Below are 17,252 nucleotides of genomic sequence, written 5' to 3' on the forward strand. Positions count from 1 at the left end.
TTTCACATTTGCTGCTGCAAACTAGCAATGACAGATGAGCATATAAAACACTTGAAACCCCTGCTAAACTAGGAGATATACTGTATATTGCCCCTTCAGAATTCTAATGAAAACCTGTTTCACCTGGGGATCACTATAATGAGGACTTCTGGTCATGTTATTCTTGCATTTCTTTTTACAGTCCATATCCTGTAAATCAGGTGAAATCAATCTGTTGATGTTTCGAGGTTTTGAAATGTTTCTAAATGGGGAAGTCTCTTATTAAACTGGTATAATGAATAAGTGTCTTATTTAACTGGTGAGCTGGTATGATTACTGTATGAACCAACCCTCTAGGAGATGGGTATATCAGCTGAAATCTGCTTCCAGCCTGACTAGCTGAAAGGCTGCCCAAATGGAATATAATGGGAAAAAGCAGCTGACAGATTTATAATTATTCTCTCCGATTATAGATTAAAATTGAAATGGAGTTGCACAGTGTTACAAATGCACTTTTGGTGGTTTTCTTAGTTTAAAGTGTGTTTGTAGACGTGACCCCATTCCCCAACTGGTCCTGGTCAGTGGCAGTTCCAGTATCTCTACCACTCGTGGTGCAAAACACCTTTTGCTGACGGGTCAAACTTCAAGTAAAAAGTCTGTTGTGCAAGCAGGTTGCGTGGAGACTGAGATAATCCTGAACCTCCACTGCCCGCACACCCTTGTTTACAGGTTGGATTGATCATCCCCGACTCCTGTCCCCTGCTTACACCTTCTCATGCTTTTCCTTTGATCTCCACTTTGTGTGTTGTCTGTGTTTTAATCTGTCAAATACACCGAAAATCATTTTTTTAAAATTGAAGTTAAAATGATAAAATAAAAACGTACTTTTCAACAAATATTCCAGCAAAGTTCAAGACCTGTTTTGCACCATGCATTCCTGAAAAAAAAGTTCTTCTATGAACTGTACCTAGTTGATATTGACAGTTTACAAACCCATTGTCCCTAATTAAATAATTATACCGCCCAGTGAGAATGCAAGGATAGTACACGAGAATAATTACACATAAATAAGTGTAACCGATTGCACTAAAGCGTGAGAAATAGATTTCCTTAGGCATGGAAAATAAAAATGTTACTACGTCTTTAAATTTTTGCCAGGTAGTTAAAGTAGGACCTCTAATACGCAGGCTCAGCGAAAAGAGGAAGCTGTGTTTAAGGTTTGGATGATGTGGATACTGAAGAGGTGAGAGGGTTTGAATTCTGCTGTAGATAGGGCGTATTTGGAAACAATGGAGATGTGATCGCGGCGGGGGGGGGAGAAAGACTCGTTCAACAGTTAAACCAATACACCGAGGCGTGAGGATGGCAGACTGCGACTCTAGCACGGCGGCCCCGGCTCTCATCCGTGGGTGCGAAGAGAGGGACGGCTCGCAGGCTGCGGGGTTTCCGTCGGCGCTGTTCGGCCGGGCCGCCCTCACAGTGGGAGCGAGCCCGGGGGGAGCGGTGCGCGTCTCGGAGAGCAGCGACAGCGGGCTGCCGGAGGTGGAAGGGGAGTGCTGCGGGGAAGAAGAGCTCCTGTTGCCGGCAGCCGCCAGCTCCTCGTCCCCGACAGGCACCAAAGAAAAGAGGACGAGAAGGAACAGGCTCAGCTCCTCCTCCGATAGGGAAAACTTTCCGACTTCAGGTGCGAGATAGAGAGCGGACGAAACGACACATTCCAAAACGTGAAACAGCAAGTTGTTACCATATATTAGGTCATGTATTATTATCCTGCAAACCCTGCTAGAAATCAGTTTTTGCAGTTGCCTTGTCACAAGTCTTTTGACTGCACACCTGGTAGGAAGTAGCTAATTTACAATACAGGTCCTAAAACGACCTGGATGTTTGGTAGTTTTGTCTTACAGGGTTATAATGTAATTGCTGTTTGAGTTATTTAACCACCAGTAAGCTAGCAGTGACAGAGGAAATGAGGTCTGTTTTTCATGTTGTTAATGCACGTAGATGCTTGATGCGTTTTAGAGTTATAATTCCTGCTCAGTTGCTCTGCCGTTGAAAGGATGTTTGTCCAGTGCAGACAATGTATGTGTTTTTCATGCAAGAGTATCTCAAAAGCAGACTACTTCTAGGAGAGGAGCACTGAACATGTATAATCATGGCCTCCACAGGTAGTCCAAAGTCCACTTTTGAGCTGATGATGGGGTCATAATTGCCCTTACTAAGCATGACAGTGTCTGCCACATAGCTTTCTAGCTGTACGCTGCAAGATGTATATTGAGAGTTTTTACACTAGTTGTTAATTATATAGAGTACAGGTCATTGCATATTTTATCAGCGACATATGCCACCTTGCATAATCCCCTTTCCTGTCCTTCTCCAGTTATGTATGTTATTGCTTAGATGTGCAAAATGGAGTTTTATTTTTCCCTGTGAGCTAACATGAGGCCGAAAGCCCACTTCTAAATTACAGTAGAGTGTGTTGTATGCAGCTGTGAAAATTACAGTATAATGTTTCTATAATATTTTAAGCAATTAGACTCATTATCTAGTCTTGGTTCGATGATATTTTTGTTCCTATTTCACCAAGGGTGTGATTAAATCTACAGAGCCTGTTTGTTAACAGAATGTATCTTTGCTTTTTAGTGCTTTAGCTGCTTACAGTTCCTCTCCAATTTCCACTTTCATAGGCCCCTAAATGTTTGAATTTTCACCGCTAATGGCGGTGTAGCCGAAAACACACCTGACCAGCTTTATTTTGCATCTCTTGAGCATTATCTAGATTCTCCGCTGCAGACTGAAACTATGAGATGATGCTTATCATCCGGTTTCTGCAACTGCTCTGGCAGCTGAAAGAGTGCTGTGTTGCCATCTTAAGGATAATCTTTATTTGTGGCTAAATATTATATACTTACTACTACTGAATTTTGTGCATGACATGTTTTTGATGTCATGGTCCAGGCCATGGCCTTTAAGGGCTTTATCCTTTAAGTGTTTTGAAAGGGAGAAAGAGCAACTCGTAATAATACATTTTATTTAATATAACCCCTTTAAAACTAGCTTCTCAAAGCACGTAGAGCTCATTAAAAGCACTTAACTAATCTGTTTTTTGAGACTTTCTGAATTTGTGGTTATGCAGTTAGTTCTATTTCTTGCTGTTCTCTTAATTCTTTCATTAATTCAGTACCTTGGGCTTCTTCATACTTATGAAACCTGACACCTTACAATTCAATCAGTATTCTCCCGTGAATCTTTATTGCTCATTTGAAAGTATCTTTCAGGCTGATGAAACTTAATGAAACAGCCCTTAGCTGCATCAGCCTGGTTGCATTGCATTTCAAATTTTACTAGAACTTAATTTTTTTAAATGCTTTCATATTTCACCTGGAATAAAGTGAACATTTACTTCAGTTTTCTTAGTCTTTTATGTAATAACTGTGGCTTTATGGGACTTAGGAGTATTTGTCAGTTTCAATCAGCTCTTTGTCCGGGATTAGCATTGAATGGATTTACAAGTAATTAGACCCAGACGGCACTTTCAGTGTCTGTGTGTGCATCCGATATCCTCTGTCAAAACAGGTGCGGGGAAGGCAGAGGGAAGAAGCACTTGGGTAAATTTTGAAGACAGCATTAAAAAAAGCAAATTTTAAAGTTCCTGAATATAAAAATGCATGTGTTGCACCAAAACAAAAATGTGAAAACTCCCCAAATGGTTGTGTTGTACTCTAACTATATTACAAAACATTTACAGAGCTGGTGCATTTACACACTTGCACACCGATACAAAAGTGTTTCACTAAGTGTTGCCACTTTTAATTTTATAGCTTTGAGCTCAATTTGTTTTGCATGAAGTGAAATTGCTGGCAGGACATTTTAAATCTTGAAGACATTAAAAGAGCTCCTACTTGGAGTAAACGCTTAAGGTTCAGTCATGTTTCTCCATTGTACGCCAGATGGGTCTCATGAGCTGAGACCGACTGAAGGTCATAAAGCAAACACACCAAAAGGATGCTCTGCCTTGTCCAGTTGATTTAAAATTGGGACGGCGTGGTGGAGCAGTGGTTAACGTCGCCCTGCGTTCAATTCCAGACCTGGGGTGCTATCTGCATGGTGTTTATATGTTTGCCTGAGTTTCCTCCAGGTGCTAAGAATTCCTCTCACAATCCAAAAACATACTGGTAGGTTAATTGACTTCTGTGAAAACTGGCCCAAGTACGACTGATTGCATGTTTGTGTTTGTCTCGGAGTGATTGGCGTACTTCCCGGGGTGTATCCTGCCTAGAGCACATTGATTGATGGGATACGTTTCGGCTCCCCTGTGACCCTGTATTGGGGGAAAAACCAGTTAGAAAAGGGGTGAATGGATGGATTTCAAATTCAGGGTGATGGCTTTTTTTGCACTCATAGTAACACGATGAAACTTCGTCTTCCTACTATGAGCTCAAGTGCGTGACCAAACAGGAAGATAATTTATCCAAATGTTGAAGTTCAAGTTTGAATATTTGGCGAGAACACCTCTTGGTTTGTGCTGTGCAGTTTTGCCTGCAGCATCAGCCTCAAGAATTGTTTGCTTTTGGAATGTGGAAAAAATCATTATGTGTTGGTACAGAAAGTATATTTCTGTACCTGGGTGTTATATTTTTCACGCAATGTAACGGTACTACCATGAAATTAAAAGGAGAACTGTTGCAGGGCTTTGTCTGTGGTTGTAACTCCTTGGTATGGATGTTATATGTGTCTGTTGGGGTTTCACAAAACTGTAATGAACATCGGCATTTTAATGATTCATCTTCTGCCTGATCTTCTTGATTTCAGGAAGTGCCGGTGGCACTGGGGACTTGAATTCTTTTCCTGAAGACCCTGAGTTTGCAGAGATCATCCAGACAGCTGAGCATGCCATTGAGAATGGAGTCTTTCCAGAAAGGATTTCCCAGGGGTCCAGTGGTAGCTATTTTGTTAAGGACCCAAAAGGAGTGAGTATAGCGTGCTTAATGTTATCCAGTGCTCTTAAACGCAGGAGGGAACCTTTTAAAACAAAACTGTAGTTTGGTAATACTAGTTGTTGAACTTGTTATAGAATGGAACGTCTGGGGGAAAAAATGTTTGATTTTTGTGGGTCATTTACATTTTGCCCTTTGCCAAACCTATCGCAGCAAAGTGTTACCAGAGAGCATAATATAGCAAATCCATCTTATCTTGTCGTGTGAATTTGTCTCGGTTTTAAGTGCTAAACTTGGTTATAAAAATCCAAATTACTTATTATAGGAGTATTTTGTATGCAGGACAGATGATAATGCTTCTTAAAAAAGCTAATGAAAAGTGTGTTGTTGCGCCGTTGCCCAACAGGCCTTGTCCTTGCTTGCATCAAGAATTCCCCCAGCAACAGCTGTTTTTTTACGCTGGATATACAGTATGTAGCATGCCACAAAATTCTAGTTTTGGAGATTTTTTTATGTACACGCCTTGATTTGTCTAAGCAACAACCAAATTTGATTAGCTCAGCTGATTACATTCTTAGCGGAACTGTTTTACTTATAGTAATCCTGTCCCTGCTGCATTTTGCATAATGGCATGAACTGTAATCACACCTTTCATCATTATTTTTTTAAGACTCTATTTACAGCACAAACGACCTGAATACAGGGTGGCTGACAATAGTTTACGAGCATATGTTTGATGAAAATGTAGAAGCTATAATTATATTGCCGTCGACACTTTTCTATTCAGGATTATTGTGACTCCATTTTTGTAGGAGATTTCTGAGCCTCTTGCAAAGTTTAACAGGCGTCGACAGCGGCTGCTGTAGGGAGGAGAGGGGAAAAGAATGAATGTGATCTGCAAAATTAATACATTTCTTTATTTGCTTAATGTTTGGTATTGACATCAGCGGACTCTAGATTCAGTTCTGAGCAACACAGACAAAGCACTTGGTAATTTATCAAATATTTTCGTGTTATCTTTGCTTGTGGGGTTGAATATTGGTTCAAAGCCTGAATACCTCTTGCTTAAGCTATGTTAATATTTGTCCTGTTCCCCAAATGGATATTTTCAGTTTCTGCATGTGATCACTCCGGGCCCGGAGTCAGTGGTGTGCCATATTGATAATGGATATGTATTTAGTGCCTTAATCTTTAGCCTTTCACGTTTCGTGTGCTTGGTGCAGAGAACAGTGGACATTAATTAATCACTTCGCCATACGTTCCCCTTTCAGACTGTGCTCTTGTCAATCAAAACAACAGTGCCCTGTCCTGTACACCCACTCTCTCTCAGCACTGTTTACACTTCCACTGGATTCTAGACGACCTGAGGCTCATCAAGCTGTGACGCTCACGAACACTATTTCATCATTTAAACAGATGCAGCTTGTTCAACCTTGTTCCAAGTGGAAAACAGATTTGTTGAAAAGGCAAGAAAGCCTCTTAAACATCATATTATTAACACTCAGTAGGCACAGGGTGGAGTAGGCAAATAGCAACAGCAATGCTCTGTATATGTCAGACTAGCTTAACAAAGATTTGTGCCCCACCTAATACATTTTTAAACCAATATTTGAGAATATTTATAGATGTTTCATGAAATCCTGCTAATCCAGTTTATGAGGTCAGATTGATAAGTGGATGCGTTATTGGTGATAACTAACTTCCCATGTCAACCTTTGAGTCATTTTCATCCTTTTTTCAGGGATTGTACATTTCGTATTCAGTAACAATTCTTTCCCTACCTAATAAAAGTAAAACATACATTAGCTATAATCAGTTACTATGTGGCAGTTGGAGACAGAAGTCCAGTGTGGGAATGGATAGTTTTTATTATTTTAGCAAGTCTTTTGTTTCAGTAATCTGGAGCTACATTGAAAATGATTCACACATACAACAGCGTTACTGGGTTCTCATGTTTTTCATTAAAACCAATAGAAATTTCAGAATGTATTCTGTAGCAGATGCAACAGCGTCATATTGAAGAGACGCATCAGTTAGGGAGATTAACATTTTGGCACCAACAGCGGGACCACTGTAAAAGTTACAGACTAGTACCTTGTAAGTTCTGTTTTGGAAGATTCTGCCCCATTGCATTGTAGACCCTGGACAAGTATGGGCCTCTTTGCTGGTTTTTGAATGCCAGATACCATAAGATGCGATTTAAGTCTGGCAATCCAGGCATCCACAGCATAACCATCATCTTCACATCTTGAGAGAAAAACTGTTATTGCACAAGCAGCACAAGGACATGTCTTGTCCTGCTAGAACGTTATCAAGGGAGGCAAATAAGGTCCCAGTACGTGAACAATGTAGCTCCATGCAGTTAGATTGTATCAATTACCGTAAGTGGAGTTCTGCAGTGATTAGATGCTCCTGCTCAGGCTATTGCACCTAGACCTCCCTATCGATTAGCCTCTTGTATGCAGTTAGTGTATTGATCTGCATGTCTGTGGCACTACCAGTAACATCCATCAGGGTGGTCTGCACAAAAACTTGAATCATCTCTGAAGGGGACTTAGCACACAGTACAAGTGCGGTAAATGTTTGTCTTGTTTGTTTTAAATTTCATCTGACCATTTATCTCCTCACCTGTATCTGTAATTGACTCTTTCACTGGTGAGCTTTTAATACTGCTTGCTTAAGCAGCAGTCGCAGTAGTTCATTGTGGTGAATCATGAATGACCAGTTCATCAAAATGACGGCGAAGAACACTTTATCAAAACCCAAAACATGTACAGTATGTTCTTGGTTCTCTAAGATGCATAGATGCATCAGTAGAGAGTTAAGTTTCTTTTGATGCTCAGTGTGTCATTCGCATCATCCTGCCCAATCTAACTTGCTCTGAAAAGTCATGGCATGGAAACTGATTCCAGGGTAAGGTGGAAAGATATCTTTTGTTCCCTGCTTTTCAATTCCTCCCATTTTTATAAAAAAAAAGAATTATGTACCACACAGAGGTGTAAAGGATACATATGTGAATTATTGTAATGCCGGTCAACAGTCTTTCACAGCTCATGGTTTAGTCAGGCCTAGATTGTAGATTTGGAGGTGGAGGTGCTACAGTACGTGTACACTAAACAAACCCTCTGAGTGTGATGGTATGAAGAGGGGGAACTTGCAGAAAAAGATGCCCTATAATACTAATTAAGTCACAAGCTAAGAGGTGCACGGTCTGTCACTCTTGGTTCTGTTAGAAGCTGGACAGAATTACTCACAGTATAAATGCTTCTTCTGACTTTTCTTCATTAGGCAAACTGGTGTCAGGACTGGATTTCTATCTTTAAATTAAGCTCGAATGAATTTGCACCCCCTGGTTTTTAGAATTGAGGTCTGACCTATATCATCTTAGGTGAACCATTCATTTTAAATACTACAATGTGTTTTTTTTAACCTTTTCTTACAGAATATTATTGGAGTATTCAAACCAAAATCTGAAGAGCCGTACGGACATCTGAACCCCAAGTGGACCAAGTATTTCCACAAGGTGTGCTGTCCTTGCTGCTTTGGAAGAGGATGCCTCGTTCCCAATCAGGGCTACCTGTCGGAAGCTGCGGCCTCACTTGTAGACCAAAAATTAGGGCTCGACGTGGTGCCCAAAACCAAGGTGAGGAGGAAAGGATGCAGAAACAAATGGTTGTTTCTATTGCACTGTTATTTTTATTCTTAAACGTTTCATGAACAAGAATGAATTTCTTTACAAATGTACTTCTCGGATCATTGCAGATTAATGAGACATGCTTAGATGTTGATTTGTGAGCAAAGCATGACATAAACATGTAAACTGGGAATCTGCAACCCAGGTCCCAGAGAGCTCCAGTCCAGTTAAGTGCATAGCTAACTGTTAGTTAGGAACACCTGTGAGTTAATGGTTAGTTATGCAATTAATCTGTTCAGTTAAGAAAATTGTGATCTTTCAATGCTGAATGCTACTAAGGTTTTGGTCCCAAATGATCTCTTAATTGCTTATTTTAATTAAGCACATGCATATTTGATCACAATGAGACTTACAACTTCGGCACTTTAATGGTGATCTAAAAACCCGTTGAACTCCGATTCTGTAGTTCCACGGTTGGAAGCCTGATATTGCCCTTTGTAAAGCCCCAACGTTAACAGGGAAGAGAAATTTAAGAGTCAATTATGAACTGTCATTTCCATTCATTTTCACACTATCTAGTACTAGATTCAGGCTATTTAATAAGATTTTTTTTATCTTTCAGGTGGTATACCTGGTTAGCGAGACTTTTCACTACAGTGCAATTGATCGAGCAAAATCAAGAGGGAAGAAGTATGCTTTAGAAAAAGTACCCAAAGTTGGCAGAAGGTTTCACAGAGTTGGCTTGCCTCCTAAGGTAAAGTAACTGGGAACAATCTGTGCTCATACTGGCAGGACATTTGCTTCATCAGTCCTTACAGTGTTATAAAGTATGTTGTTTTTAGATCTGTTTTCCTCCCTTTTCCATTATCCACTGAAATCCTGATCTTGCATCTTCCCTTATTGTCACAAATGTTTATCTTGTAACACGAGACACTACTCCTGTTTTATTTCTTCCTGCCTGGGGGTGTGATCTTCTAAAATGCACTACCAAACTGTTTCACTTTCATACAAACAGAATCTGCTTTTGGCATATTGGACAAAATAAGGAGTCCTTTAAATCGGTTTATAAAATAGTTTTCAGTAGAATGTCAATACAGCACTATATTGCTTCAAAGTGATTAATTTATGGTGGCTTATGTCTTTATTTCACTTGCCTTATACTAGAGCATATATACTGTACCTCTACCTTTAGGTATCATGTGTCTCTAGTGTCATAACATGTTGAGAGTAAAGCATATCAGTTCAGCCTTGTTCTGTGCTGTCAGCAGTTTACATATTACAAGTATTTTATTGTATAGTCATAGTTATATGATATCTGAGAAACGTTTAAATTTTTTAAGACTCTTAAGAATGCGTTGGTGAATTCTAAGTGTTTGGGATTTGTTTTATAGTAGTATTTTTCTTCTGTAGGTTGGCTCTTTCCAGCTCTTTGTTGAAGGCTATCATGAAGCAGACTACTGGCTGAGAAAGTTTGAAACTGATCCCCTTCCGGAGAATATCAGAAAGCAACTTCAGAATCAGTTCGAGAGACTGGTGGTCCTGGATTATATCATTAGGAATACTGGTATTGAGTTTAATTTGTTCCCACATAATGTTCATGTAAGACTGGTTTTCTAGGCAGATTGTGAGAGTTATGCCATAGATGCCCAACTCAGTTGTGCCTCAACCTTGAATTGAACCTCACTGGATAGTTGTGGGATGAGCTGGGATACCATGTGGTTTCTAAGACTCAGAGGCCAATGAAGAAGCATCTGCTTTTCTAGGGTCGATGAATGGAATGTGACCAAATATTACAAGGCAACATTGTGACAAGCTAGTGTAAAGTGTGCAATGCAAGTGCACAGCTTGTATTGCTTCCCTCATTAACCACACATGCAACTAGCCAGTGACTTTAACAGTAGACTCCCTGTTGATGACTGATGTTCATTAGCATGATTACTATTTTACATTGTTATATCGCAAAACCTGGTGCAAAACGATTGCCGGTTTCCTGATAGCTTTGTGCATTGCTTCTACAGTTGTGACAAATTTTCTGTTGATGTTCAGAATATGTATTTCAGTATTGTTCTAAAATTTTTAAACTTAATGTGATATCAGTTGACCTTTGAAGGTGCATTACTGCCTTTTCTTTCGAAGAACATAACTGTGACCAAAGATTGCAGCACAGGTAAAATACAATCGCCTGCTTGGTTGGTTTTCCAGATGTATGAAGATTTTGACATGGTAATGAAAAGGTTTGTTTAAAATTCATCCTTTTTCATTGCCTCCCCACCCAGATCGCGGGAATGACAACTGGTTGATCAAGTATGAGAAACCGGGAAATACTGAAGTCTCTGAAAAGGTGAGGTAAAAGCAAACATTCATTTCTAAATTAACTAATTTTTTGGGTGCCATAGTAAACCAAGTACTTTCTTTAAAAACAAATGCTGTACAAAAATAAAATATTAGAAAGTTACATGTTGATACGATTTTAAACATTGTACCATTCAAACTGATTGTGCTCTGAGCTTGAAGCTCCATTCCTCTGACCACTCAGAATTGGGCTTCCCTGCTTCTACAGGACCCTAACTCTGCAGGTTGTTGGTCTCTTCAGTCACTGCCTAATCAGACCTGGAAAAATGCTGTTAGATTACATTATTGTAACCGAGGCTCGGAAAGGACAAAAACCAGGAGCCTGCTTTTACCACTACGATATTATATACCAGTGGTTCTCAAACTTTTTGGACCAAGTACCACCCCTGATCCAACCAAAGCATCCAAGTACCACCTACAAGTCATCATCTCGTAGGAACCCCAGAAATTCTCAATGACCAACATGAGCGCGCGTGAACACACACTCACACATACATATAATAAATATTATTATAACAATAAACTTTATGTGATATAGTGCCTTTAAAGTTGGCTTCTCAAAGTGTTTTACAGAAAAAAAACAGTAACAACAACTAATAAAAATGCACCATTTCAGTGAGAGGGGTGAGACTGTTTAGTCGAGCAAAGCAGATGTGAATTACTTTTTCGAGCCTTGACACAATTCACAACAGAGTCTAACATTTTAAATCGTCAGGCATTTTCTTGACGGCAAAGGTCTCGCAGTGGATGTTGCAATGCATCCTTTCATTTCTGGTGCAACCTCTCTAATTCGTGCAACTACACCGTTATGTTGGCTTGTCATCACTCTAGCACCGTCTGTACAAACTCCAACACATTTTATCCAGTCGAGGCCATTCTCTTCGATAAATTCATCCAGAAGCTGAAATATGTGCTCTCCTGTAGTTCCTGTAGGTAGCGGCTTACAGAACAGAAAGTCCTCATGGGACGTACCCTCAAACACGTATCTAACGTAAACGAGCAAATTGGCCAAATCGACTACACTCATCTAATTGCAGTGAAAAACATCTGCTCATCTTAACGCGCTCTATCAGCATACTTTTGATATAATCCTTCATTTCAATAATTCTATGAATGACTGTGTCTTTCGGGGGGGGGGGGGGGCAGCAGGTCGAGCTGTTTAGCAGCTTTTTCTCCACACATTATACATGTCAGCTCTTTTGCCAATGGTAAACAAAGTTCTTCACAAATAGTGTGGGGCTTACCTGCTTTAGCAATCCGCAAGCTTGCATTTTTCCGCGTTTCCGTTTTTATTTCCGTATTTATTTAAAGTTTTAATTTCATGCGCATGGGAGCGAAACACAGAGACGCTCGGTGTATTTTTCTCAAATTTACTTAGAACTGTTCTTAAATATTTTTCTGTTATCTATCACGCTTTCCTGTGCTCACAAGCTTACCAGCGTTCGTAGCACGTATTTCTATGCATTCCTGTGTTTACAACGTTGGCATTGTTCCAAAATCACGCACATTCTCCTTCCTCCCTATTTGCTGGAGATACAGTAGCTTTTTTAAATACAATTGGTCACCTGGTCCGTAGCACGCATTCCTATAGAGTGGTATAGAATTACAGAGTATCTCTTGTGTTCACTGAAGTATTAGCGCGCACTGTATCGTAGTACGTAGGCTGCGTATTCGACACGTATTAAAATACAAAATATGAAAACCCGTCCCGATTTTTCAGCACACACGACACAGTTCCAGGGTCATTTGGCGTACCACCTAGCGGCACTCCGCGTACCACTCCCGGTACGCGTACCACAGTTTGAGAACCACTGTTATATACAATACATTCATTTGATTGTAGATCCACTCTCTCATGATTATCAACAAAGAACAGATCGTTTAGATTGCATTAAAAATTCTCCCAACATCGGTACATGGCTTATAAACCAGATCAACCGGTTTATCAAAAATGCTATTTATAAGCAGCTTTATTATTTTGTTTTCCTTGTGTATTATTCTGAGGGGCACTTATTTCAATTTTGGGTAATGTGTTTTTTGAAGCTCCATATATTCTGAAATATTTCAAATTTTATATTTCAAATACTTCTGTAGGACACTGAATGGGCAACGAAGAAAGATCCTGCTATTAAAATAGCGGCTATAGACAATGGTCTGGCCTTTCCCTTCAAGCATCCAGATGAATGGAGAGCCTGTGAGTAGAGAACATGTGGAAATAATTACGATTTAATAAAGCTATACTTGCACACACTCACAGTCTTATCTCCACAAATTGAAAACTTAGGTTTTGCATTGATGTTACATCCAGGTTCATGTGGGTTTATGCTGGATATCGTGTCTTCCTCCCTTGTTCAAAAGTCGTGCTGGTTAGATTGATAGATGTCTATCAATGCCAATGTAGCAATTTTGAGCAAATGAAAAGAGGGTACAGTACATTACTTGTTCCTGTGTGTGTGCACTGGTGTCCTTTGTAGTCCCATGACGCGCCTTATGCTTCTGGGACAAGCTCTGTGTTGTATAAACCCTTGCCAGGAATAAGACTTTGTGATAAAATGTGTATATAAATTATCAAGATGGTTAATACCAAGTACGGTAGGAAGAAACTGAGCCTTAATCATAAAATATGAGCCATCATGATCAGTCCTCCTTAGTGCTGCATTCTGGGAAAAAGAAAAACTAGGGTGAAAGTAGTGATTTTCATTTAAAGACGAGGGTAATTGAGAATGAGAACTGAAGACCCATTTAAAAATTTACAGGTAGACAGAATTTCTTTTCTTTTTCAGGCTATGATATCTGTCAGCCCTGTTTAGAAGTATTATCCATGTATACATAAAAAGGAAGATGTTCTTTAAATATGCCTCATTGTTCAATTACACTGGAGGACAAATATCTGTTGAAACATAATAATCCTTAAACATTATTTTTATTATTATTAACATATTAGGAGAGACAATACAGATACATTTATTATTCACCTTTTGTTCCTTCAGATCCGTTTCACTGGGCCTGGCTTCCACAGGCTAAAGTCCCGTTCTCTCAAGAGACGCGCGATCTAGTGCTGTCCCGGATTTCTGACATGAATTTTGTTCAGGACCTCTGTGAAGACCTCTATGAGATGTTCAAGGTTGATGCAGAAATAAAATGTTTAAACTCCTGTTTAAATATGTATGTTGTGCCTATAGAGGAATTTTTATTTACTTAATGAAAATTGGAATATACAGTATGAGAACTATTTTAATATAACTCATTTAAAAATCTAGGAGTCCACACTCAATCAGAATAAAATATCGTATGAAAACATACTTTGGTCACCCATTTTTTCCAATAATTCTTGAGTTTGAAAAGAAACTTTTTGAGCATTTTTAATTTAAACAAGGGGACTAAGTATGCTTTCATCCAGTCTTTTGAGTATTTGTTTTGATATTTTAGTGCAGGCCCAATGCCTTAAGTGATTTAACTGCTGTGAGGCTGAATCATCTGATTTGTGGTGCATAGGATGGGATTGATTCTGAATAAAAAAATACGATTTTCTTGTGTTCCTTAGACTCAATGCAGTCTTTACAGTTGCTCATGTGTGAAGTGCCTTTGTATTGATTGTGTGTTTCAAATGTGTTTTACCTTTGGATGAAAGTAGTCTTACCTACAGTACATCTTTAATTTGTAAACATTAGCGACTGTCATACTTCACAGTATTGGAAAGCGGTCTTTTATAATGACATCACATTGAGTTTTCATTATGGGAGAATGGAATTTGATGCACGATTATAAGAAAATTATTTTTTCTTCTAGACGGACAAAGGATTTGACAAAGCCACATTTGAAAAGCAGATGTCCGTAATGAGAGGACAAGTATGTGTTTCTTCAAAGACAATCCATTACTTTATATTTAACAATAAGTTTCAAGCTTTCTTCTATTTTTTGCATAAAAAATAAATATTTTTTTTCTCATGTTTTACTGTGACAGCGAGCTGTCTATTATCCTGTCATGTTACATTTAATGCATTATTTCCATGTTCAGGGCTTGCTGAAAAAAGTATATAGTGGTAGTGGCTGATTGGGGAGTGGAGTAAATGGGGAAAGAAGCTATGCATTTATTTTCCTTGAAACAAGCATAAGGTTTGAAAACTGTCTTTTCCATGCAGATCCTGAACCTCACTCAAGCGCTGAAGGATGGGAAGAGCCCCATTCAGCTGGTGCAGATGCCCCGCGTGGTGGTGGAGAGAAGTCGCAGTGGCAGCCAGGGACGTGTTGTGCAGCTGGGCAACGCCTTCACACAGACGTTCCACTGCAAGAGACCCTTCTTCTCCTCGTGGTAGATTTCGGGCACGTGAAAGCACTTGAGGACGCCTACATTTCCCTGCAGGGACACGGAGACTGCTCTCCTGAGATCACTGTATTTGAAGTCAAACGGACATGAAGCATCTTGGAAAATGGCAACAGCTTCCAACTGCCAAAAAAAAAACTAAAAACTTGAATACTTGCTAAAGTGTTTTTGAATGTAATTGTACGTTTACAGGATTTTCTCCAGTTATTTCAATGTAAAGGAAACCTGCAACTGATATAGTATTTTTCTACAATTATTGTATTGCTAATGTATTTAAATACTTGATGGGTGTGAGAACTTTAAGGCGGGGAGCTTTTATGTCCCTTGCTGCTTACAGAGGACTGGTATGCATCCACTCAGCCAACTTTGGTTTCTAATATGCATCTTGAGATTTGTTTTTGGAAATTCATGATTGTAAAGCTTTAGAAAAGTTGTACGTTTAATACATGTACTTAAAAGAATTAAATACATTTTCGAATTGATACATTTGATTACATTGTTATGGTTATGACAATTTCATCTTTTTTAAGATTGCAGAACTTAGAACAATTTATTTACACACATGGACCTGGGAAATGATTCACAGTGGCAATTCTTTGCACCTTTACAATGAATGCAACATTAACTATTGACAAATTAACAGAGCATAGTGACAGATACTACTACTATTGACTAGATATACTATTAATCCAGCAGCAAATGGGCAATTATGGTGATGAAAAGAGCATTTACTTGCAGGACATGATAATTGGTATATGATGATCGTTTTTGATCTACAAATTCTTACAAAGAGCTTTTGTTTCAATTACAGTAACAGTCACTGATTGGGCATTTTTATTGTGAAAGTTCTGAAGTCTTTACATTTCTAAATATAATTTGAATGCCTATTTGATATATTAGAAGGGAAACACCCATTAAGCAACTAAGACTGTGACGCCAATGAATGACTACTCTCTTTGCAATTACAGGTAGATTTTGTCAAAGGGTGTGATGGTGAATTAATGTGAGCAAACATCACTTGAGGTAGAAAGCATATATATACACACACAAAAGACAATCACAGTAGAATCTTATCGGGAGGAAATAAGCAAAGGCAGGCAGGTTACACGGTATTCAACAGCAGGTTTGTATTGTCTCTCCTAATGTGTTACTCCTGTAAGGGAACCTTTGTTTTGGTGATGTTGGGAGCACTTTAATATCTATATTTTAAGGGCTAAATTGAGAACACAGGATTCAAACCCTAGATGGATACTGCTGTTGTACCATTGAGACCAGCTGTATAAATGGGTACAAATGCAAGTCACTTCGCATAGAAAATATCAAAGTGTGAGACGTCACACTCTAGGAATTTGTTAGTGTAAGATAATTATTCTTTATACTTCCACCTCTAAGCGTTCGTATGCCATTCTAGACCAGTTTTGCATGTGTGATTCCAAATTATGACTAAAGGGCGTAATTATTTTAGCACTGTCAAATTCTGTCTCAAAATCAACTCGTCAATAAAATTTCACTAGTCTTCAGAATACTTTTCCTATTAATTTTAAATGCGTTTACCAAGTGTTATTACACTGGACCGTGTAAATACCATGATCTCCCATGATACGTTTCAACAAATATTTTTTTTCAAAGTTTTTCCTCATGATTCAGAATGGCAAAATGAAAAAAGCAAAAGTCGAAACCATAGTAAAAGTTCTAAAACTCTATATCCATAGCAAATTGTGGATAGAGAATACAATAACATTGCAGGATTGTATTCGATTCAATAGTGATAAAATATATTTCTCTGTATTTTTAAAAACAGCCATCTAGAACCTTTCTAAAGGTATCTTAGAGGAACGCAGCATACATTCAGATCGAAGAAGAAAGGTCATACAACAACTTATATTATTTTACTAGATTATCCAGAGGTTTTGTTGATGTCTTTTTGCAGTTGCGCCGCTTTTGGTTACGTCATAGATTCGCGACAACAAGTCACAAAATCAACCATAGACTTATTTCAAATTACTAGATAAACTCTCCCTTTGTGTCT

The 17,252-nt window shown here is 38.9% G+C and overlaps 1 protein-coding gene across 1 annotated transcript; it reads left to right on the forward strand.

Moving 5' to 3' along the window:
* The first annotated feature begins 1,170 nt into the window (after positions 1-1,170).
* pi4k2b (phosphatidylinositol 4-kinase type 2 beta) lies at positions 1,171-15,704 on the forward strand. The gene is made up of 10 exons (XM_088923260.1): positions 1,171-1,663; positions 4,789-4,946; positions 8,356-8,556; positions 9,170-9,301; positions 9,958-10,111; positions 10,824-10,888; positions 12,994-13,093; positions 13,890-14,023; positions 14,689-14,748; positions 15,042-15,704. Exons 1-10 carry the CDS (start codon positions 1,342-1,344, stop codon positions 15,213-15,215), a joined length of 1,500 nt encoding a protein of 499 aa, XP_088779386.1. The 5' UTR covers positions 1,171-1,341; the 3' UTR covers positions 15,216-15,704.
* Positions 15,705-17,252: the final 1,548 nt, after the last annotated feature.

This window comes from Atractosteus spatula, chromosome 1, assembly GCF_055471065.1.
Source record: "Atractosteus spatula isolate fAtrSpa1 chromosome 1, fAtrSpa1.hap1, whole genome shotgun sequence".
Taxonomy (NCBI): Eukaryota; Metazoa; Chordata; class Actinopteri; order Semionotiformes; family Lepisosteidae; genus Atractosteus; species Atractosteus spatula.

Coding starts and splice junctions, on each gene's coding strand:
- pi4k2b (XM_088923260.1), top strand. CDS start 1,342: ATGGCAGACTGCGACTCTAGCACGGCGGCCCCGGCTCTCATCCGTGGG. Junction 10,889..12,993: donor ATACTGAAGTCTCTGAAAAG/GTGAGGTAAAAG, acceptor ATACTTCTGTAG/GACACTGAATGGGCAACGAA. Junction 13,094..13,889: donor TCCAGATGAATGGAGAGCCT/GTGAGTAGAGAA, acceptor TTGTTCCTTCAG/ATCCGTTTCACTGGGCCTGG.